We start from the raw sequence: 25,754 nt of genomic DNA, 5'->3' as shown, positions 1-25,754 counted from the left end.
GGGGCCAAATATTCTCCATGGAAATGAGATGTGCTAATGCTTATACAACTGAACACAAATTAACATTGGCCTACCACTATTGGTTTCCCTTGAACTGACCTAATCACAAACTAATACATGTTAACTTAGCAAAATTTTAAAAGTCTATAGACCATGACTAAGGGGGCGGAGCCAAATAATCTCCATAGAAATGAGATGTGCCAATGCTTATACAACTGCATACCAAATATCATTGACCTACCACTAGTGGTTCCCCATAAATTGACCTAATCACAAACTAATACATGTAAACTATGAAAAGTTTCAAAGTCAATAGACCTTGACTGAGGGGGCGGGGCCAAATAATCTCCATGGTAATGAGATGTGCCAATGCTAATACAACTGCATACCAAATATCATTCACCTACCACTAGTGGATCACCATGAACTAGACCTAATCACAAACTAATACATTTTTGACGCCATCGCCGTCGCCGACAACAGCATACCTATGTCTCGCTTTTTGACTCCGTCAAGGCGAGACAAAAATGAGAAGTGGCATGATTGCAAATGAGACAACTATCTACCAGAATTAAAATGAAGTGGAAGTCAGCAATTATAGGCCACCCTACAATGACCTTCAACAATGAAAGAAACCTATACTGTAAACATGCTTAGCTCCACAACATTCTGTATGTGCCTGTCCTAAGTCAGGAGCCTGCAATTCAGTGATTGTCATTTGTTGCTGTACATCATATTTGTTTTTGTCATTGTTTTGTACATAAATCAAGCGGTTAGTTTTCTTGTTTGAATTGTTTTACATTGGAATTTCAGGGCATTTTAAAGCTGACTATGAGGCATGTGTTTTGCTCATTGTTGAAGGCCATATGGTGACCTATATTTGTTAACTTCTATGTCATTTGGTCTCTGATGGAGAGTTGTCTCATTAGCAATCATACCACATCTTCTTATTCTAATATTGATAACTCCACTTTTCATAATGTATGTGAAGAACTCACATGACCTAAACATTCTAGTGAGTATTCTAGTTATGACTGAAATCAATTTTATTGTGAAAGTTTAAGTGTTCTAAAACTTTAAAATAAGTGAAACTGCGAGCTACTGCTCAATGATGATGTCCCTGACGCAACTGGATAATTTTAATAGTGTGAAAATATGTAAGTGTTCAGTAAACAGGAAGTTGTTGCGTGATGAATCTGAAAACGCTCACACAGTATAGCTGACTCATATAAACCCTGAAACCAAATTTCAGAAATCCTTGTAATGTAGTTCCTGAGAAAAATGTGACGATAATTTTCAACTTGGATGTCATGTGTAAAATGATGTAAGTGTTCGGTAAACAGGAAGTTGTTGAGTGATGAATCTGAAAACGCATCACAATGTATAGCTGACTCATATAGACCCTGAAACCAAATTTCAGAAATCCTTGTTATGTAGTTCCTGAGAAAGATGCGGCGAAAAATATTCATGGGGAGGACAGACTGACAGATGGACAGACAGAAGTAAAATAGTATACCCCACTTTTTTAAAGCGGGGGTATAATTATGGGATAACAAACTCCAGAAAATATTCAGCGAGTTATCCGCAAAACCTTGATCTGTTGGCTACCAATTGACAAAGAGAGTCAATCACTGATCCTGCAAGCAGAAGATCTATCATCAAGATTGAAAACCGATCAAGTTCAAGCCCAGAATTCTTTAAATGGATAGACTCTGGAAATTGCATTATAATCGTTAACCATTTGATGGCTGAGTATTTTAATATAAATTGAACAAAAACACCTTGGAAACTGTTTTATATATATTTTAATGTAAAAGTCTTTGACTTGCAAAATGATCAACAAATATGTGGTATAATAATTTCCTAGAGAGTTTCAATGAAGCGACGATGATTTTGTTCTTTTTAAAGACCAAGGCATGATATGATATGATTTATGCCCAATGAAAATGCATTTTTTATGTTATAAACATGTTTCACTCTTAAATGTAAAAACTTTCTAACAACAAAGGTTGAATGATATTCATAAGACAGATTAAATTATTCCTTTATTCTCACTGTATGCACTATGTGCTTGGTCACAAGCCCACCAGCCCGGGATTGTAAAACTTCTTTTGGGCTTTTGAGAATTTTTACTACAGCCCAATAGAATTAATACAAAAAGTTTGTCATGAAGCCTGCTGTATGCTGTTGCCATTTATACCCTTTACTCCTAACTTTTTGCCAACTAAATGAAAAGCTGTTCTTATATACAGCTGTATATATTTTTTTCTATTTTGATACACAAATTAAAGCAATATGGCTTTCCATTGTTTCCAACACAAAATGACAAATCCCTTGAAAAGAAGTTAGATAGAGAAATAAAAAATTTCCCTTGATGACATTAGCTTCAGGTTATTTTTTTTTCGTTAGTGATACAATATAAATGTATCAGCTAATTACAAATATCATATGAGCTGCATCGGATAGAAATTGACCATATGCAAATGAATATCAATACATCTGTTAATCTATTTCTGTTTGAAAAAATCTCCACAGAAAGTCTGTAACTGTTTGAAAATTGAATTGTTATAAGAGCTCTACAAAACAGACCAAAATTCATCTTTAATTTCGTATTTGGATGTTCCAAAATTAATCAAAGTCTTACACATGTACATGTATATGTGCACTTGCATAAGGTCTATTTCTATCCTACGCAGCTCATATATTAAAACTAAAGCAATACTGATTTTTTGGGCTGATAAATGTTATACATTTTAACCAGTCATTAATCAGAGAATTTTTTTCTACATTACACTTACATCAGAATTTATCTTCTGTATAGATAGGTTTCGATATGACGTAATCTGAGTTTGAAATATTTCCCTTGATCGTCATTTTGGAGGGGTAAATGGTTGATTTTCTAATTGACTAACCAAATTGAAACATGCAGTACAACAAAGTCTGATAAGAGATCCTTTCTTGATCGTAGTGATGAATTCAAGCAAGGCAAAAGAATTTAAAAGTTATTAGAAAACAACTTCTTCTAAAGCTATCAGAAAAACGAGTTGAATTTGTTAGATTTATGAATGAATTTGTGCACATAGACCTGCAACATGATGACAAAAGGGCAGTAACTCTTGTTCAAATTGTGTCAATTGAAACCTATCTATTCATAAATGATTTAAACATCTACTTGATCATGTTAATATTATCAAATAACAACCTGATATACATGTACATATAAGTTATCATTGCACAAGTTTTGTGATTACTTTAAAAATTATAATCAGAACATTTTTTTTAAAAATAAAACATTTTGTATAATGAAACAACCTAATATGTATATTGCACATCTTGTCACTAATGTTCTAGAAATACATTCTAAAAATGACATCAGTAGCTTGAAACATACCTCTCTACCCATTTGGTCATATATACTTGAGCACAGGCAAATGTTCCTGAGAAAGGAAACTGAAGTAAGAATGGCTTTATTACCATACCTGTTAACACTCCAACATCTAAGGGGAGGCCCCTTCAAGGGAATCTCATTTCCACCTAACTATTATCTCTCTTGATCGATATGAATATCTCCAGCCAAATCTTCCTCATAAGCATAATTTTTGAATTTAGAAAATTTTATAAGCTTTTTAATATTAAAGGCAAATTGACAGATCAGTCATTTTCTTTTTCATACTGTTAACTTATGATTAAATGATGAAATTCAAATTGATATGTTTTTCAACTGATTTTTTTTTATATCTCATTGCATTGAATGTGTTTTTCTTAAATCATAATAATTCCACTGTACATTGTATGTTGTTTAATTACATATTTGAATTAAAAAGGTATTGTCAGATAGAACCTCCAAACATAAAAGTTCGATTTGGGTTATCTCCCCTATAAGCACTTCTTGATGGTTAACAGGTATGATGATACTACAATTCCACCAGAGGGAGACAAAATGTTTTTAGCATTTACAATGTTCCATAAAAAAACAGCAGCACTTATGTGAATATTTATACATGTAGATATATATATGTCATTTAAAATCAATTTTTCAACAATGGCGTAAACATACAAAGATAGCACTAACTTTCAAAACTGACTTAAAGTAAAAGGAAATTTCTAACAGGTCTTCATTATTATTAAGTAGTTACACATGTATAAGCTAGTACACAAATATATGTAACTGTATTAAGTTACCTACAGATTTTATTCTGACTTAATTTCAAAAACCTATTTTAACAATTACATGTACATTGTACATGTACATTTATTTCATAGATCCATCATCATGATCATACTAGGAATAACTTAAACAAATATGTATACATATATATATACATAATGAACATGTATGAAAAAAAAATCATGCATGGATTAACATTTATTTCACTATTTACTGACATCAATCATAAATTGATGGTTCCAAATTAAGACTTATATATAAACAAGCAAGTATGTTCCAATTGAAAACAATCTATTGTATAACACAAAGAAAATACAAATCCTTCCCTTATAGTTTTGCATGTCAGACTTGCTTATAGTCCTTTTCACATTTTATTGATTTATATGTTCCAAATCATAGTAAGAGATTCATATAGACTTACTTATAGTCCTTTTCACATTTATAGGTTTCAAATCATAGTACATGTAGTAAGAGATTCATATAGAAGTGTGTAACGAATTGTTCATATCATTTTCAGCTTACATTTAATACCAGTCTTTCAGATCAGTAGTTCAGACTTTTTAGTCCAGAACCAAACGTTTAGAATCCATTCCAATGACACTCTCGAGGAAATTACAATGTACATGTAAGATGGATGACATACACATATGACAATATTGTTCCAATATGTCAAACTTAAGCATAAAACATAATATTTCCCACTAAAATGTGGTTGTTCATTTAAAAACAATAACATTTTGATCATAAATAAATGCACTTTCAAATTCAACATTCTCAAGATTTTTGTTTACAAAAAGAATTTGTATGTACAAATTCACAGGTTGTAGAATAGTTGACTCTAAACTTTTACAAAATTCATAGTCAGATATCAATGTACCGGTATATAAAACTATAGACTCAAAGGTGCTCGAAATGCCCATTTGACTATCAAAAAGTGTAAATTTTAAATGTAGAGATTATTACATTTTAGTTTGAACTGCTGGTTCACAATACCAAATGTTCAAATTCCTTTATATACTTAGCCAACAACATTTGAAAAACTTCAAGATCATGATAAATCTAAATTAATATTAAATTGACACATTTTTACTACCTACATGCTTTTTAAAATCATGATAAGTTACCATGATTACTGGTATATGCATCCAGTAAATTTGGTTTAATAAATAAGCAAATGTATTCTACTGAATACAAATATAACAGGTGTACAATGCGCATATACAAATGTATATGGCTATGCTAGTACTGAATACATTATTTCTAAACTTAACTTTTTAAAGTTTTTACACTAATATAAGACAAGGAAGTTTTCTTGTTTTAAGTGGTTTTGTAAGATATTGTTAATTATATCATGTATGTGTCATCTCAATAACAGGTACTGGTAGTGGTACACAATTTTAAGAAAACAAATATAGAAATTAGTGCATGAACTTAAATCATTGGTTCAATCTCTATTAATTCTCTTTGCAAATAATTGTTAATATAAAATTGTCTGTCAGATCAAAGATCATGAAATAATAACTTTTTTAATGACAGAATCTGTACATTTGTATTTATACATTGTTCGTGCATATATGCACATGTTAACATACATTTTTTGAAAAGGGCAACAAAAATTCACAGCTATCCATCATGTCTACATGTAAGAACATTTAGTGCAAAGTCATTTCTTTTTAATTTATAAAAAAAATATGTTTTTGGTAATATAAGATTTTTACAGTGAAATAAAAAATTTAACTCCAAAAACACATTAAATTACTAACATAAAAAAAATATAATAATGCACTTAAATAAGACACACTTGGTAAACAGTATACATAGTATCACTTGTGAGATGACAGGTATCTTAAATCGTACATGGTAATTTACATCATCTCTGACTCAACATTTCACATGTTACATTGTTTTAACATGTTTAAAGCCATGTATAGTAGATATGTGAAAAAAAATAGTACATTAAAGAATCTTATGTACTATCAAGTCATGGAAGGCTCACTAATTCAGTTTATGCAGATCTAGCCTACATGTGTATATAAAAATAAGGAGGTGTGGCATCATTGCAAATGAGACAATTATCCACCCAAGTCCAAAGGACATGGATTTAAGCAACTACACATGTATAGACCAAGTTCTTTATTCATGTTATTGTCTGTCTCAACTAGTTGGTCTAGTTGGTTTCTTTCATGAGTTGATTGGCAAACAGTTTTGACATGTATACATGTATAATATATATGGTCATTGTCTGTTGGTTTTATCTTTGATGGGTAAATGTTGGTTAGCAGTAATACTAATAGTGGTACAAGTAGGTATATGTCTATTGATTTTCTCTTGGGAAGAGTACTGTATTAGTACATGTACATGTACATGTTGGTATAGCTTAACAATGTCCATCCAACTATTATTAGGTCATGTAAAGTTTACTGGTTTCTGTTTAAAAGTTAAAAACATTTATACAAAAAACCAACCCAAGAGACATGAGAGAAATATATTCTTCTCTTGACCTAACATGTTACCATGGTTACAAGTGCATAGTGTTTATGTTCTATAATACATTTATATTGTTTAAGAATTGTTCATGTTCATGATGTTTTTTCATTGTATTTCTTGTTCCATGAATGAAAACTGTTCAGTATCATTAAGATCATGAATATTAAGCCAAAAATAAAAAAAAAAAATGTATTTCATAAATTTTTATCATCATGATCATGTTTATAACTGCTTTCAACATCATGTACAAAAAATGTACATGCGAATCATAATGACTTACAAAATTGACATACATACATGTAGTGTTGCTACAGTCTATGTATAATAAACTGCTTTGCTGAGCGCAGCTGGATACGCCCGCAGAGGTCCAACCCTGAACAGTTGGGGCAAAAATGGACACAATATTCAAGCTTGATACCGGTCTGAATTTTGGTTTGTATTAAATATTTGACATATTAAAGTTTTCTGAATAAATGTAGTCAAAGAACTGAAATTGGTTATATGAATTGAATTTATATTCAATTAAAGATTTCTTGCTGTTGTGCAATACACTGTGCCGTTGCGCAATACTTAGTTAATCTGTTGTCAGACTATAAACAATTAAAGTTCAATTTATTCTCAATGTCATATTAGAAATTTATGAAAATGTAAAGGGAGCTTACATCAATAGATATAAACAATTCAACAAAGTTTCCTGAGAATTGCTGACAGCACTTTTGAATTATTGCCTGAAAACTGGAAAATCCCCCCTTTTTTAATGAATAAAACCCCACAACTCAGAAATGTAAAATGTAAAATTTATAAAATTCTTAAAGGAGCTTACATTAATAGATATAAACAATTCACCAAAGTTTCATAAGAACTGCTGAAAGCATTTTTGATTTTTTGTCTGAAAACTGGAAAATCCCCCTTTTTTTATGAATAAAACCCTGTAACTCGGAAATGTAAAATCTAAAATATATAAAAACCGAAATGGAGCTCATGTCAATAGATATAAACAATTCACCACAATTTCTTGCAAGTTGGTGAAAGCATTCTCGAGTTATTGTCCTAAAACTGGAAAATCCCCCTTTTTAAACACCATAACTCGGAAACGTATATTCTAAAATTTCTAAAAAAACGAAAGGGAGCTTACGTCAATAGATATAAACAATTCAACAAAGTTTTATGCAAATTGGTTAAAGCGTTTTTGAGTTAATGTCCGACATGTTGACGACAGACGGACAGAGGTATACCATAATATGTCCCGTAAACGGGCGTATAAAAAGAGTTTAATATACTTAAAGGATACATATGGATGAAGGTACATTTTTATTTATTAGACCTTCCCACTTCAGATAGATTTATAAGAAGGTATCTGAATTATATCTATTTTTATATGAATACAAATTGTACATGTACAAGTGCATCAAATCATGAAAACTTTACCCTTTTGCTGGATTTGTGTTTCTTTTCTCTGACAATGTTCTTGCAATTGTAATCCTTCAAAATATAGATTACTGAAATAGAACTTTGTTTACAATTTAAACGGAAAATTAAAACATGGAGTTTTTGTTTGTTGAAAGCAAGGTGAAAAAAGTCAGGATATTGTGGATTCTATATGTTAATTTGAATTATGAGGAAAAAAAGCATGATTAAATAATTAGGAATTAATTTTTCAAGAATAAAGCTACCCACCTACAAATGTAAACATGGCAAATGGCCAAGTGTATTTAATTTGTCTCAAAATGCCCTTTTTTACACATATATCTGAAGAATGTTCTTGAAATGATCCTCATTTAAGCTTCACTTTTTGGTTACTTAAAATATACAATTTGTTACTGAATCAGAAGGATAATTTTCTTAAATCTCATTGAAATTTGCCACTTTTAATACAAAAAGTGTATGTTAGAAATTTTATCAATTTACAAGCTTGTTTAACAAAAAAAGTATATCCATCATATGAATGTCCATGATGTATAATAAAATAAATTTACATATATTTTTTTAATAATTCATAAAATGTATAAAAAAAGGAGATGTGGTAAATGTACATTTGTATGATGTGCCCACTGTGCCAGGAAACCATATAAAGAAAATTCTTTATGGGCTGTTGCATGTGATGCTAGCAATGGATAGTGTTGAAACAATTGGATGCAAAGTGATGGTTAAGAGACCTATTTTCTTCTTCATTTCCCTTACTATCATGACTATAATCATAACATTTAAACCTACTCTTGACTTCAATTCATACATGTATAAATGTAAGAAACAAAAATGAAAATGTTCAATATCAATATTGATTTTCCTCAATCCATCCCTTTATCTTTTTCGGCAGTGGTAGTTCTTGAATATGGTCATAACGAGTATATTGACGAATGACAAAACGACACAAATATTGCAACGATCTGACTTGGGTAAACCTTGACACAGGCTTTGTCAGTCTAACCGGGAATGACGGAGCACCAGGGGATCTTGAACGAGAATAACAAAATATTCCAGTCTGAGAATCATTCATCGAATGTTCAATTAAATCAACAATAGAGGGATATCCCTCAGTGTCTGGTTGTGCATAGAAACTAAACATTCCATTACAATGTTCAATTCTTGTATGCCAAGTTCGACCATATGATCTGAAACTTAAACTTAACAAATAGCGCTCATCAGAGCTATCTCTAACAAGAAAAGCACCATCAGGCTGATTTAACAGTTTATCTTCTGCTTCCACTCTTGTGATGGGACCCCAATACCATCCAAATTTTGAAAGTCTGAACAATTCTTGCGTTAAACTCCAGATTTTTGGACCACCTTCATCATCAAGAATTTCTGGATGGCACAGCAGCTCCTGAGAATTATTAAGTCTTTTTTCAACTGAGACAAAACTGGTCAAGTTGAGACAGTGTCCGTTTGACGAGGCATACACAGAATTTCCTTGCCCACTTCGTTGTACCTCTTGATATGTAATCAATTTTTCTTTTGAGTGTTTTTCAGGTTTTATATGATCACTTTGCTGAAATCTTGAGATGTCTTTATTACGATAACTAACTTTATCTTTTGTCAATAATGAATTAGAATCTGTATTCATATGATAATCACTAAACTTGTGTAAATTGTTTGGAGATGTTGTCAGATCTAAGCTATCACAACTATGAGATGAGGAATTAGACTTTAATGAAGCATCACAGATTGTTTTACGACATCTTCCCTTCTTTTTCTTTGAATTTGAATCACAAATGTTAGGAGCAGTGTAATGAGATTCAGAGTGAGTGTGGTCAGTTTCATCTGTTTTTCGCCTAAAATTTAACGTCAATTTTCTTTTAAAGCTTTTGAAAAGTCCAAATTTTTCCTTTTTACGCATTGAAGGCTCATCAATCAACGTTCCAGATGGTGCCACATTGTCACTTTCAACTGATGCTGCAACAAGTGTACTGATGGGAGTTTCACTGTTTTCACCTGATTGTCTTTCGACTCCTTGACTTGACAGTCTCATTCCTTTAAAGGATATCTTCTTCATGTTAATCTATATAGGCAGAACCATTTTTAAATAGCTTACATCATAAATCGTGACAAAACAATAAAAATTCTTATGCAGGTAGTTCATCTCTGGGTGATTCCCAAAATCATTTTTTGATTCGCATGCGCAGTCCTGACAGAGTAAATCCTGACCGCATTTTTGTTAATTCTATTGGATAAAAATATAAAAATATGTAGTAAATATCATTTGAACATCATCATTTCTTTGAATAGCAAACTCCCAGTCTTATCTGATAATCTCAACACTCTTTTTATTCTCAACATATTTTATCTGTGATAATTTTCTGCGGTAACGATTTAATGGCAGCCTCCATGAAAAAAAACAGAAAATGGATTCGGACGAAGAAGAATCGTTTATTTGTCTCGGAAATCCATTGGAACAAATTGATGAAGGTGTTTCCCCTTAGAATACTTCCTATAAAATATTTTATCAGTTATATTGCAGGTTGTCCGAAGTTTAATCAGCTGTGAATATGTAGAATAGTAGTCAGATAAAAGGGAAACAAGACGTTTCGGCCATGTAGCCGGTTCGGCCTTGCCCTTGGTCGTTTCGGCCATGTAATAAAAGTCGTTTCAATCCGTACTTTTATTTTATTTTTAAAGAGATTTTGTTGTATATACTTTCATATAAATGCAAGAGTAAGATCATAGACCAGTGTAAAAGCATGTTAAGAATCAGGCTTTGTGTGTCGTTTCAGTTCACGGCAGGGTCTGCATGGTCTGTACTCTGATCATATAACATCATTTTGTTGCCCGAAAAGTTTAAACTATCATATCAAGGTATAAGTCATTGATCTCCCCAGTCCGTTTTAGCAACGCGACGCTATAATTTTTTCCATGACGCTATAATAATTTTCCGCGACTCTATAATTATTTTGAGGATGCTATTTTTTCTTGTCTCTATACATTGCCGCAAAATAGATGTCCTAATTTTTGAACTTTCATCTAATCATCGCTTGTGATCGTAAAAATTATATCACCTTTAATTGTAATCCCTTCAAGTGGACAATAGAGGCAATTAAGAGTGATTGAATAGGTGTTACTTGCCCTTTGGGCGATAACTGTTTGGATATGAATATCCCAAGCTGACACTTGTGACATGACTAATAACACGTGGTCCAATTGCAAATTTTGACATTGAGAAAATGGAATCGGAAAATCATAAACAATTTGAAATCTACGTTTGCATCATGGCATAACCGTCTCCTAAGATAAGAAAAAACCTATGTGGGGTACCTCGATGTTAACAAAATGGCTGACCAACGCAATTTTTTTCATGTTGATTAAACAGCGATTTTTCATTTATAAGTAAAGAAATTCAAAGATATAAACGATTTATTACTTTAGAAAAGAGGTGAAAGCACTGACTTTACAGATTGGTTGTATGTTATTTCAAACTAACGTGATGAAAAATGCCTTTAGTTAATGGTTCATCCTTTCAATCCATTTAAAGCGTCATATTCATTCCAAACCGCTTGTCAAACATTGATTATTTTCGTTAATTTTTCTTCGACTGCCATTGAAATTTTTGTACAAACTACGGATCGGATGCGGGATTCATCGGAAGCGGACCAGCTACATGTATGACCATAATCCACATATTTGGGTAAAGATTGCATGAAATGTAATCAAAACCCTATGGTACTGACTTGATATCCAAATCTTCCAAGGTTTATCACTACCTTTGAGATACACAAAATATAGTGCATTGATCATAACATTCTATACATCCTATCCATGAACATTTCCAGAAATTTATCAATGAAATATATGCTCAGGTATTCAAGTCACAAAATGATGTTATACTTGTCAAGAAAATTACATAACTTTTGCAAGGTGTAGGACTGTAATATCTGTTCTAAAAATATCAATGATGTCATTGTTAAAGTCATCTTTAAAATTGGAGTTATCTTCCTTTGTTCAGAATTGTAGTTGAATCAACTGCAACCAATGCTTTATACAATGCAGTATTTAATTTTACTTCCCACTAATCATGCTAATAAATTAAAGCAATCTTTACCATTCAGTGCTTACATGCACTTTGATTATGATGATAACTACAGACGCACAAATGGCACAGCTGACAGAATGATAATGATCCCAAAAGGGAAAACTATGCATTCCACACGCATTAAAAGACTATTTGTTACATCTCCTTGCTAACTGTATTTATTTCTATGTAAATGCATTGTTTCAATTTAATGATTAAATTAGCTTAACTTTCTTTGTTAAATATATATATCTTTTTGATAAGAAACAACTGGGACTAATACATTGAGTCCCAGGAAACAATAAATTTCATAAACATGATGAACAGAATAGTTTTTTATTTGAAATTTTATTACTATATGATACTTTCTTTTCCTTTTTGATATAAAAAAAGTTCTTTTTTGTACTAGATATTTAGTTAATAGTTTCTGACAAGAGAAAAAATATAATTCAGTAACTATAAATGAATATTGAAGACATAAACTGAAACAACTGTTATACCTTAATTGTATTCTCAGTTATGAATTGGATTAAAATTTCAGTTTAAAAGTAGAACTCACTAATAATTATCACTTTTCAGAAACACCAGAAAACAGGTAGTCAACATTTTAATAATTTAAATTTTTTAAGTTTAAATATGCCTTAGTTTGTCCTTGAAACTTCGATCAGCATAGTTAATTTGTTAATGAACATTGTGTTTCGTCGTTTGTTCATTTTTCAAAAAATGTGGATGGCTAAAACAAGATGTATTACTTCATGTTTTCGGTTGCTGACCTTGGGCAATATTTCTTTTGTATTTTGCCAGAAAGAAAGCTCACTTTGCTAAACGCCAAAACTGTTGTAGGTTTTTGAGCCATGACATGCTAGGTCTATACTCTGGGGAGGGGACATTTCCATATAGTATGTGGTAGGGATCGCTGTAGTAGGTAACTGTTTTCTGCTTCATTATTTGGATGAGACTGAAAAAGTGTTTGTGTATGTGTGTGTTTTGAGGGGGTTTAAAAGTAGAAAGCAAAAAAAACCAAACTTTTCTATAGTCATATAGTCTACAATTAATTCAGTTTTGCCTCTTGCTCCAACATGTCCAATGCCCTTGAAGTTTAGCAGGCACTTAATTCAATTTCTGAAGTCAAGCAAAACAAACGATATTTCAGAAAGATTTTGAATTTTGAATATGACAAGTAGTGCATGTCAATCTTTTATGTTAGGTTGCTGACCCGAAAAAAGGAGGGGAGACATCATAAAAAACAACTTGAGATTGCATTGGTGAATTCATTTAAAGGCATACATGTATGTATGATACATTTGTACTTTAGATTTAATAAAAGAAAGTTGAAAATGTTTTATATACTTAAATGGCTAAGTTTTACTACGTAAAAGGCAGTGTCTGCCAGACCCAGCATGCGGGGACAAGTAGCAAAATTGGCCTTGGTAGGATATGTTTATCCGGTTTTATAATGAAATGTCATCGGTTCGGGAATGGAATGTGAAATATACATGGAAATTATCGGTAATTTGTGGATTTTGTGAATTCAGTGAAGAGAATGGTAACTAATATTTTTAATTTGGATTTATTAGTTAAAAATACATAATAAAGATTGCAAATTAGATGCACACTAAAGGAATAAAACTGTATAGTCCCTGTAAAAGAAAACATGATAAAAATTAGAAATTAAATGTAAATGCACATTGAAAGATAAAATTATACTGAATTTCAAAAAAACTATGTGAAAACTTGAGTGTGAAAATAATTTTCCAGTAAAATGCAAAACAGAAACCAAAATTATAAAATATCTACTTGTCTCTAAAGTCGCAATTGATTCAGAGTTTCTTTTATACAATTCTATGTAGTTATTTGATTGGTAATTTTGAACAAATTGTTCCAATTCATTATAATTTTTAAATGTCTTCCCCACATATATATCACATTCTTCCATTTTAAGACTTATTAATTAACTGAGAAAAAATGTTCACTTACTATATAAATATTTATAAAACTTCTGAGTAGTAATCAATTTATTCTCTAATTGCGATAAAATTACCTGTATATTTCATTTTTCATTCCCGATCCGCTGACATTTTATTATAAAACCAGAAGTGGGTACGCGTAGCCTACGAATGCCAATTTGGCTACATAAAAAACATGTACATAGCTAGACTTTCTTATAAACATGATAAAAGAAAATCCTTTTATTTTATCAAAAGCTTCAGAAATGTACTGCTATTGGATTATTGTCTTCTCGTACTCTTATTTGCAGACAGCATTTCCGTATGCATTGACCCTAACCATGGCATCTTTTGTTGTCAATTGCACAGTGCAAGTGTGAGGTAAAAACCTTGATGAAAAAAAAGGTAAACAAACATGGAAAAAAAATGGTATTAACCTAATATGAAATTTAAAAAATAAATAAACCAAACTGGGGTGTGGAAATGCTATTATCAGACACAAAAGCAAGGAAAGGGCATTATTTATTTTAGAACATGCTTAACATACTAGTATGAAAAACTGTTTTTGGTGAAATTTAGATTTAAAAAACCTTTAATAGATTGATATTATTTACATAGATGATAAACAAAAATCACTATATTCCAGATGCACCTTTGAAGAAGCCAGTTTTTGTTGGAGACTTGACAGTAAAAGATAATAAAGGCAGACAGAGATTCCATGGAGCATTTACTGGAGGATTTTCTGCGGGATATTTTAACTCTGTTGGATCTAAAGATGGTAAAATCAATTCTAGAAATTTTAGATAAGGTACTAAGCTTGTTGGCATGTGATTTGGAAACAGCAATAAGTTCCAAAGAGTTGGTGATGATGATCATTAGACATTTCAAAGATTTTATTTGAAACTGGTACTGTTCCTTACACTGTACCAGACCTGATCATTTCGAAATTTTTTTGTGTAATTATTGTATTGGGTTCTTTTACTCATTACATTTTGAACAAATTCAAGGTAAATAAAAATATTTTGATATTTACTAATTTCATGATTATATATTTACGTTATGAAGGTAAATCAGTTGGAATAATGTTATATATTAATTCAAGTTAAAAAAAATATAAATCACCATACTTGCATGAATTTTTTAGTTTTCCTAAATGATGTTGAGGGGGACTTAGTATGGTACCTTATGTGTCCATTTTACTCTGCAAAACTTAAGTCACAAAACTAAACAGAAATATGATCTTTCATCATGAGTCATAGTATGTCTTTTAACAATATTGTGTCCCCATATCAAAAGAAGACCAACAAGACCTGTATTAGATACTTTTAAAACTTCCGATGTCTTTGTAAAATTAGAATATTTTTCTAGAGAAATTAATATCTTGTATGCTGTAAATGTAGAATGTAACAGGGTACTGTTAGATGTTCCCATATAAGTTATTGTGGATATGCATGCATTTTATTGAGGTCAACATCCATTATTACTTATAAGTAGTTTTACCTACTTTAAATTCTTCACTGACTTTTGTTCTAAGTGACTTTATATCTTGGCACTGTATGATGTAGGACATGTAAAAATTGTTATACTTTATTAATAGGTAATAATTCATATAAAAGTACTTGAGCTACTCTTTATACTTTATTGACTTTGTTATTATTTTGCTTTGTATCTCTATTTAAATTTTCAAAAACATAATTTTTTCCCCATTTATATTGTAGTCCGCTTTTAAGTGATTTGAAATGAAACATTATTTTTTATTTTGAAAGGTTTTGCACCCTCAGAATTTGTATCTAGCAGAGATAAAAAGTATGAATCCATGCAACAAAAACCTGAAGATTTTATGGATGATGAGGTAAATGTTCAATTATTGTGAATGAGGTACATATAAAACCTGGAAATTCAACGAATGCTTTCAAATTTCAAATTATTTATGATATGTGTCTATTTTTTAAAGTGCTTCAAAGATATAATGATTCAAATAAGACTGCCACAACTGGATGCTTTAGGAATAGCTTCTAATTCATAAAGATTACATCCAGTTATCAATGTAACTAGACCTGAAGTACTACATATAGTGTAATAAGGGTACTGAGGTTGCAGCTGCTAGCTGTTTCAGTAGACTGATAAGAAGGAATTATAAAAAAGCAAGCTTCCAATATTTTCCACATTCGTTTTTTTATTAATATTAAATGACAAATTTTTCACATATTAATTAGGAGGGAAACAACTGCCCAAATGTTTTTCACTTAAACTCAAAAATGATTTAAGATGTATTTTGGGAAAATATTGATGAAAATGTATTCAAAATATGTAGAGGCAAAGCATTTAGGGTTTTATGGTCAATCCTGCCTCAAAAAGTGGACCTCTGTCTTCAGTTTGTATGCCCCCGCTGAAGCGGAGGGGGCATTCTTAGTTAACTTGGTGTAATCAGGGGTGTACAGAATTTTACACCGGTGCAAAATTCCGTACACCCCTGATTACACCAAGATAACAAATTTATTTCTTATGAACAATTCCTTTTCTCATTTTTAAAAAGGGATGTAAAATTGAAAAATGCTAAAGAAAATTTTTGTCCTCAAATTTTTTTTTTAATTTTTTTTTTTAATTTTTTTTTTTTACATTTAATTCTTTATTTCTTTATTTTGGCAAAATTTTATTTTACGGAATTTTTGGCTTTGGCAAAATTTTATTTATCCCGAGGGGAACAAGGGTTGGGTGTTATTTACACCGGGGTAATTAACCAATCAGATTGCAGGATTTTTGCTGCATAAGAAATAATAAGTTTTACCCTTGTCCGTAGGTCCCAAAATTGGTTTCCGTTCTTTAACTAAAGTTTGCCTCAACCAAATGTTATCAAACTTATACACAATGCTTATTACCACAAAACACAGATCAAGTTTGAATTTTGGTGGCGTCAGTTTGAGTTTTCTAGAGTTATGGCCCTTTACAAATGGAAAAATTGCTAAATTTCTCATTTTTTTTCTAAAAATATCAATGTCATTATTCAAGTAATTTTTATACGACCGCAAAAAAATTTTGCGGTCGTATATTGGTATGACGTTGGCGTCGTCATCGTATGAAGACACATTGGTTTTCACACTCTAACTTTAGTTTAAGTGAATGGATCTCTATGAAATTTTACCATAAGGTTCAATACCACAAAAGGAAGGTTGGGATTGACTTTGGGGGTTTTGGTACCAACAGTTAAGGAATTAGGGGACAAAAAGGGGCCAAAAATAAGCATTTTTGTAACTTCCAGACATATCTTGTGTGTTAGTGTATGGATCTCTCTGACATTGTACCACAAGGATCCATATCACAAAGGGAATGCTGGGATTGATTTTGGGGGTAATTGCCTCAAAATTTTAGGAATTAGGGGCCAAAAAAGGGGCAAAAAACAAGTATTTTTCTAGTTTCATGACAATAACTTGTGTGTAAGCGTATGGATCTTTCTGAAATTGTACCACAAGGTTCCATATCACAAAGGGAAAGCTGGAATTGAGTTTGGGGGTAATTGCCCTAAACGTTTAGGAATTTGGGGCCAAAAAAGGGCCAAAAAACAAGCATCTTTCTAGTTTCGAGACAATAACTTGTGTTCAAGTGTATGGATCGCTCTGAAATTGTACTGCAAGGTACCATACCACAAAGGGAAGGCTGGGATTGAGTTTGGGGTTGATGAATCATAAGGGGGTTCAAAAAATTGGGGTGGGAGGATTTTTTTTTCCTTTTTTTTTCTTTAAAATTTTCCATTTTAAATTGGTTATTTCTGATTTATATATAAAAGCAAATAATAATGATATGGTTTGAATAGGTAAATTAAAATTTTTTAAGTTCTTAGACCACATTCATACCGTGTCAGAAACCTATGCTGTGTCAAATATTTAATCACAATCCAAATTCAGAGCTGTTTCAAGCTTGAATGTTGTGTCCATACTTGCCCCAACTGTTCAGGGTTCAACCACTGCAGTCGTATCAAGCTGCGCCCAGCGGAACATTTTATTAAAATTGGAGTTATCTTCCTTTGTCCATGATTATACTTGAATCAACTACAATCAATGCTTTATACAATGCAATGTTTAATTTTGCCTTCCACTGATAAAACACAGATCAAGTTGAATCTGGGTAGTGTCACTTTAACCATTATTGAGTTATGCCCCTTTATAAATCGAAATATTGCAAAATTTTTAATTTCCAACATTATAAAACCTATACACAATACTCATTACCACAAAACTAAGATCAACTACAATTTTTTTGTTTCTGTTCTCTAACTTTAGTTTGCCTCAGCCAAATGTTATGAAACTTATACATAATGCTTATTACTACATAATACAGATTAAGTACGAAATTCGGTGGCGTCACTTTTACCATTCTTGAGTTATGCTCCTTTATAAACATAAAAATTGCTGAATTTTTCATTTCTGTTCTCTAACTTTAGTTTGTCTCAACCAAATGTTATAAAACTTATACACAATGCTTATTACCACAAAACTCAGATCAAGATTAAATTTGGGTAGCGTCACTTTTACCGTTCTTCGGTTATGTCCCTTTATAACTATATGATATGCAATCGGGGGCATCATCTGTGTCCACATGTGGACACAATCCACATTTATTAAAAATTTGAAATGGCATTATTATTTTTAATATTTAGATGGTTGCAGATTCATAATACATGTTTAAAACATCAGACACCTGTTCCAAAGAAAACAAATATTTTTATGCCCTTTTGTCATGTTTGTTCTAATTTAAAAAAAAATTTATATCACAAAAAATTGAAATGTTAATGTTTATTAATAATTAGAATTGTAAAATTCAGAGGATTATATTATTTATTAATTTAATACTTGTTATAGGATTTCAATGAACATGGGATAGCTCCAAGAAAACTGGTTACATCAGAGAAATTTTCTACAGAAGAAAGAAGAAAGAGACGTTATGATGAAGGACAGGCCTTAATGACAGGAACTGTATTTGAAGGGACATCAGCTTTAACAGATTATATTCTACCTGAAAAGTAAGATGCTCAACATAAAATATTCAGTATAAATAGAGTATCTCTTCTCAAAATTATTTCATGGTCAGAAATGTCTTGAAAATTACTTTCTCAAAGTTATTTCATGATCAGAAATGTCTAGAAAATTATTTTCTCAAAATTATTTCATGATCAGAAATGTCTAGAAAAACTATTTTCTTAAAGTTATTTCATGACCAGAAATGTCTAGACAATTTATTTTCTCAAAGTTATTTCATGACCAGAAATATCAAGACAATTATTTTCTCAAAGTTATTTCACGATCAGAAATGTGTATACAATTATTTTCTCAAAGCTATTTCATGATCAGAAATGTCTATAGAATTATTTTCTCAAAGTTATTTCATAATCAGAAATGTCTATACAATTATTTTCTCAAAGCTATTTCATGATCAGAAATGTCTATACAATTATTTTCTCAAAGCTATTTCATGATCAGAAATGTCTATACAATTATTTTCTCAAAGCTATTTCACAATCAGAAATGTGTATACAATTATTTTCTCAAAGTTATTTAACGATCAGAAATGTGTAAACAATTATTTTCTCAAAGCAATTTCATGATCAGAAATGTGTATACAATTATTTTCTCAAAGCAATTTCATGATCAGAAATGTGTATACAATTATTTTCTCAAAGTTATTTCATGATCAGAAATGTCTATACAATTATTTTCTCAAAGTTATTTCACGATCAGAAATGTCTATACAATTATTTTCTCAAAGTTATTTCATGATCAGAAATGTCTATACAATTATTTTCTCAAAGCTATTTCATGATCAGAAATGTCTATACAATTATTTTCTCAAAGCTATTTCATGATCAGAAATGTCTATACAATTATTTTCTCAAAGCTATTTCATGATCAGAAATGTCTATACAATTATTTTCTCAAAGTTATTTCACTATCAGAAATGTGTATGCAATTATTTTCTCAAAGTTATTTCACGATCAGAAATGTGTATACAATTATTTTCTCAAAGTTATTTCACGATCAGAAATGTGTATACAATTATTTTCTCAAAGTTATTTCACGATCAGAAATGTGTATACAATTATTTTCTCAAAGTTATTTCACGATCAGAAATGTCTATACAATTATTTTCTCAAAGTTATTTAACGATCAGAAATGTCTATACAATTATTTTCTCAAAGTTATTTCACGATCAGAAATGTCTATACAATTATTTTCTCAAAGTTATTTCACGATCAGAAATGTGTATACAATTATTTTCTCAAAGTTATTTCACGATCAGAAATGTGTATACAATTATTTTCTCAAATTTATTTCACGATCAGAAATGTCTATACAATTATTTTCTCAAAGAATAATAAGATGCATTAATCTATTCATCAAAGATAGGTATTCTTCCCTCTGAAAGGAGAGATGCAATAAAAAAATATATTTATATTGATTTACTGTGACCTAAATTCAATGATATGATTTGGCCACTTCAGTGCAAAAATATAATGGCAAGCATGTTAAAATTATCACATTATAAATTTGTGCATTATTTTAGCTTATCTTTGCAAAAGGCCTAAGATGGTATTTCATCATTTTGTGCAATCTGTAGTTCTTAACTTTTTAATAGTCCATCTTGCCATTGTTTTTAGTTATATAAAGATTTGATATAACTTGAATTCTTGAAACCTTTTCTAAAAGGTGTAAGAGATGGAAATTTTGACTACTGGATGGATGTATTACTATATCAATTTTGCAACTTTTTCACAATGGGTAATTCAAATAGTTTGATGACTATTTTCCTAATGACTTTTCCTGTATATTACAGACTAAGTGTAGGAATAAAGCTTTTAAAGAAGCTGGGATGGAAACAAGGACATGGAATCGGCAGTAGGAAGAAACAAGAAAAAGGTAGTCAAACAGTACTTAAATGTCTTGTAATTCTTTTTAATATCCAGTCATATTTTACTTGGTTGTTTTGATCCAAAATTAATGTGTATGAATAAAAAGAAATGTGGGGGTATAAGATATATATAAAAAGTAAGATGTGGAATGATTGCCAATGAAATAACTCTCCACAAGAGACCAATTGACACAGAAATTAACAACTATAGGTCACTGTACGGCCTTCAACAATGAGCAAAGCCCATACCACATAGTCAGCTATAAAAGGCCCCAAAATGACAAATGTAAAACCATTCAAACGCGAAAACAAACAGCCTAATTTATGTACAAAATAATGAACGAAAAACAAATATGTTACATAGCAACAAACGACAACCACTGAATTACAAGCTCCTGACTTGGGACAGACACACAACACAAGAACACACTATAAAAAACAATAAACAAAAAAAATATGATAAACAACAACAAACAACAACCACCACTCAAGTACAGGCTCCTGACTTGGGACAGGCACATATAGAATGTGGCAGGGTTAAACTAGTTTGAAGGTGCCAACCCTCCCCTAACCTGGGACAGTGGTGTAACAGTACAACATAAGAACAAACTCATCAGATGGATACAAATAGAAATACATAAAACAAAAACACAGAGTGGACATGGATGGGTAATTATACATCCCCACAACAAAGAGACACTAAGTACAGATTTGAGAGAACTCACAGTTACTGACAGCTAGTTCAAAGCCAATAACAACTAATAAAAAAGTCATGCATCTAAGACTATAATATCAATCAGAACATAATTTATTACATCTACATTAGAGCTAGAAAAGCAAAAACATCATTTTTAACTTAAATAATGTGAATACATTTGCAACCATTCCCTGCATATATGTTTTAAACAAGGATACATATAAACCTAGACTATACATACATATTTAAGCTTCTCCTGTTTGCAGATTAATTGTTTTTCAAAACAGTTTGTGTACAGATTTAGTATACTTTAGCTTTGCATTGACTTTTATTCAACATTACAACAAAATAAAATGAATTTTCACAACTTTAATATATAAATACATATTTATATCTTTTTAGAACCAGAGCGAAAAATCTATGGATGTTCCTTGCCATCTCAGGCAGAAGAAAGGGTAAGTTAAAAAAAATTGTTTTTTTCAAAAACATTCACTCAAAAAAGGCAAATTGTAACAACTGTTATGAATTTCCCACATTGTTGGATATTTAAGTGAAATATTACACAGCAAGGAGTTATGCCCCTTCTTACCATAAAGTTAGATTTTTTAAAATTTCCAGATGATAATTTAAGTACCACCATGTCATGGATCATAAAACACAGATCAAGTTAGATATAATTTTGAGATATACTGTTCAAGAGTTATTCCCCTTTAGTTAAGACAAAGAACATATATAAGTGCATTGATTGCAATGAAATACTGTGAATTTTAGTAAAATAAATACTGTTATTACATTGGTTGCAATGAATTAAATTGATTTCCCAGTGAAATAAAAACCAATAATTTCACATGTGAAATAAACATGGTTATTTCACTCCTCTGACGTCTTACAACAATAGGCGTTGTCAAGACATCGATAGCATCAGATCAAAACAAATTGTGAATGCGTAGAAAAAGATATAGTTCCTTACATTTTCTACTTTAATTTCATAAAAAAGCCATTTGCCAATGTAATAAAAAGAATAACTAATCAAAGAATTCAAATATCGAAAAATATTCAACTTGTGACCGAACAACACTGATAATAAACTCATGCGCTACACGCATTCATGAATTAATGTGTTGTTCGGTCACTCGTTGAATATTTTTCGATATTTGAATTCTTTGATTAGTTATTCTATAAATAATATGACGTTGCATCAAAATAAATTGGGAGTGCATCGAATAAGGTTAATTTCTTTGCATTTTCTACTTTATTTCCATTAAAGAGTCCATGGTTAATGAAATAAAATGAATTATTAATCCAAGAGTTGTAATATCGAAAAGTATTCAACTTTTTACAAAATAACACTGTGAATTGTGTGACATGCATCCATGAAATAATGTGTTGTTTTGTCAATCTTGGAATATTATTCTATATGTGATTTCTTGGATGAGTTATTCTATAAATATCACAACCTTGTATGTCTGGTATTGTACTTATTTACTTTATTAACAGGATTCTGATGAAGAAGCAGAATTTGGTCCTAAAGATGTGACTCCAATATCATTTGTTGCTAAGGACAATGTCCATGGTTTAGGATACAGCGGTCTTAACCCAAGGTCAGCACTACCTGGAAGTCATGTCAATCTGTTTGAACCACCAGCAGTTACAAAAACTGGTCGAAAAGGAATCAGGGGTCAGGTATGAATATGAGAAAGTATATGCACATATGTGGATACTGATAAGGATCTTATTTGACCTAATTTTTTACTGAAATTTAATTTTTAGATTGATATAAATGTGCATTTTAAAGTCGAAGTAATACAAAACTAAAAACAAGTAGTTTAGAATCCATGATGCCATAATCAAGACAGTAATTACCATACTATTCAATAAAATATTGTTTTAATAGGTAAATGGGTCAGAAAAATACCCCCCTTGTTCGTCAAGAGTACACAGAAAACTGTGAATAATATGTAAATACCAAAGGCCTATCCAATTTATAGTGGTTTAAAACAATTAATTATTTAGTGCATACTTAACTCTCAAAGCATTTAATTTTTGTATAATTTCTATTTTTGTACCCGAAATCCCCATCTGTAAGTAGATATTTGTAAAATTAAAACCCTGATGATAGGTCAAAGATTGTAACATTATAAACAAGTGATTTGTATGTACATGTTTGTTTCGGTGAATAAAACAAAATATGTTGGTCTGCTTTCAAATTTTTGGTCCTGCATATATAGAGTGCATGAATTATTTGGTACTTGCATGCACTAAATATTTTCCATTCACAAATGTAAGTCAAAATTATGTATTGTTGTTACAGTTGGACCTCGTTGTGTCGAACTCGGTTGTGTCGAAAACTCGGATGAGTCGAAGTAATTTCTAGGTCCCGGTAAAATCCCCGTTTGATCAATGCATAATTACCTCTGATGAGTTGAATTCGGTTAAGTCGAGTAAATTGTATAGTCCCGTCGATGAATAACTAATGAAAATTGACCCCCATGTCTCGAAATTCGAAAGTAAGAATTTTCAAAAGATGCAGACCAAATGATAAAAATTCAAATTGGGTGTATTTCTTATGTAATCTTATCATTTTCAAAAGAGATTAAAGCTGAGTAAACATACTCGTTTGTATAACAGTTAAGATGACATGTTTTTGGTGACCAGTTATTAACACCTTTGTTGATCGTCCAAGCGGAACGTTAGTGTTTTGAACATATTTCACCTGATATAAAAACGAAACGAATTTGAATGATCCAAGCCAAGATGAAATGTATCGTTATGATTAAAATTCATTAATTACAATTAATAAAGTTAAGACAAAAAGATTTATAATAATTTAATGTAAAGCAGACAACCTCATCAGAGACTGTTTAGAACTTGTTTCGTTCCGCGAGTGATTTCATAATTTATAGTGACTGACCTTTGTAAATATTTGTGTATACTATTGATTTTATTTGTGCATAATTTGTATCTGAATTCATAAAGTGTCATATCGAAAAAAGGCACGCTGTTCAAAGTATCTAGTTTACACAAATCTCATTCCATTTTTCATGCATTCCAAATTTATGACAACACGCCCGACCTCGGATAAGTCGATCATTTTTGTCCGGTCCCTTCGACTTGTGTAGGATAACAAGTATGTTGTGACCTTTGCCATTCATCTATCAATGACTTAACAAACAGCCAATGGAAATGTCCCAATTACATGTCGCATTGCAGGATAGGCCAACCAAACTAACCCATTTGTGGTATCACTTATTTATTCATATGGCACTCCATTTAGCGTAATACAAAAAATAGCTTTTTGTGAGGGAAATAGATAACATGTCACAACCATAAGTGAAGAAAAGACTTCAATGTTAAAGATTACATGTTAATTATATATTTGTAGGCATTTGGTGTCGGAGCTTTAGAGGATGAAGATGATGATATATATACTAAGGATCACATGTCTAATTACGATATGACCATGGAGATAGAGGACACATCAAATTTACATGGATGGACGGCTCCAAAACACAAACATGGTAAGTTCTAAGTTGTGATTTATTTTGTTTAGACCAAAAAAATTATTATGATTAAAAATAATGGAAAGAGATTTAATTTTCATGAATAGATTAAATTCTGATTAATTGCACATTATTTTTACCCGTTATCTTAATTCTTTTGAACAATTAAGTTCCACTTGACCTGACAAAAATGGATATGTTTATTTAAGTGTATTTGAATGTTTTATACAATTCTTTTCTTAAAATTGTTTGAGAGTGAGAGCATTATTTATACAAATTATGGAAAAGATGTCATGTTTCTGTTCTATTACAGATTCTAAGCATTTAGCAATTGGTTATATTGGGAAAGTTCTAGAGGGATTTAAGTTGACAGATAAACCTCTTCATCAAAGAAAATCTTTTCCTCCTCCTGAATTACCCAGACACTTCAGACCTATCCATGTTTTCCAGAAGACCACAGATACAGAACCTGAAAGTATTATGAAACAGAAGGAGCAGACGTCCATAACCAGAAGCATTGCATTAGGGGAAGTTCGTAAGTATTAAGCAGATT

The 25,754-nt window shown here is 31.0% G+C and overlaps 2 protein-coding genes and 1 long non-coding RNA gene across 3 annotated transcripts in view; 1 reads left to right on the top strand and 2 right to left on the bottom strand.

Moving 5' to 3' along the window:
* LOC127701751 (uncharacterized) overlaps positions 1-25,754 on the bottom strand; it is a 135,708-nt gene that overhangs the window by 94,240 nt on the left and 15,714 nt on the right. The gene's annotated exons all lie outside the window — the stretch shown is intronic.
* On the bottom strand, positions 8,422-10,258 carry LOC127701674 (uncharacterized). Its single transcript, XM_052205671.1, has one exon. It carries the CDS (start codon positions 10,146-10,148, stop codon positions 8,928-8,930), a length of 1,221 nt encoding a protein of 406 aa, XP_052061631.1. The 5' UTR covers positions 10,149-10,258; the 3' UTR covers positions 8,422-8,927.
* LOC127701707 (G patch domain-containing protein 1-like) overlaps positions 10,468-25,754 on the top strand; it is a 37,140-nt gene continuing 21,853 nt past the window's right edge. Inside the window, 9 exon segments of the mRNA XM_052205710.1 lie at positions 10,468-10,561; positions 14,751-14,882; positions 15,871-15,956; positions 18,961-19,121; positions 20,930-21,033; positions 22,104-22,156; positions 23,199-23,384; positions 25,084-25,219; positions 25,515-25,736. Coding sequence (XP_052061670.1) covers positions 10,498-10,561; positions 14,751-14,882; positions 15,871-15,956; positions 18,961-19,121; positions 20,930-21,033; positions 22,104-22,156; positions 23,199-23,384; positions 25,084-25,219; positions 25,515-25,736 — 1,144 coding nt within the window. The 5' untranslated portion in view covers positions 10,468-10,497.

The sequence above is a fragment of the Mytilus californianus genome, unplaced genomic scaffold (genome assembly GCF_021869535.1).
Source record: "Mytilus californianus isolate M0D057914Y unplaced genomic scaffold, xbMytCali1.0.p SCAF_5, whole genome shotgun sequence".
Lineage (NCBI taxonomy): Eukaryota > Metazoa > Mollusca > Bivalvia > Mytilida > Mytilidae > Mytilus > Mytilus californianus.
This window is presented reverse-complemented; position numbering and strand designations above follow the sequence as displayed.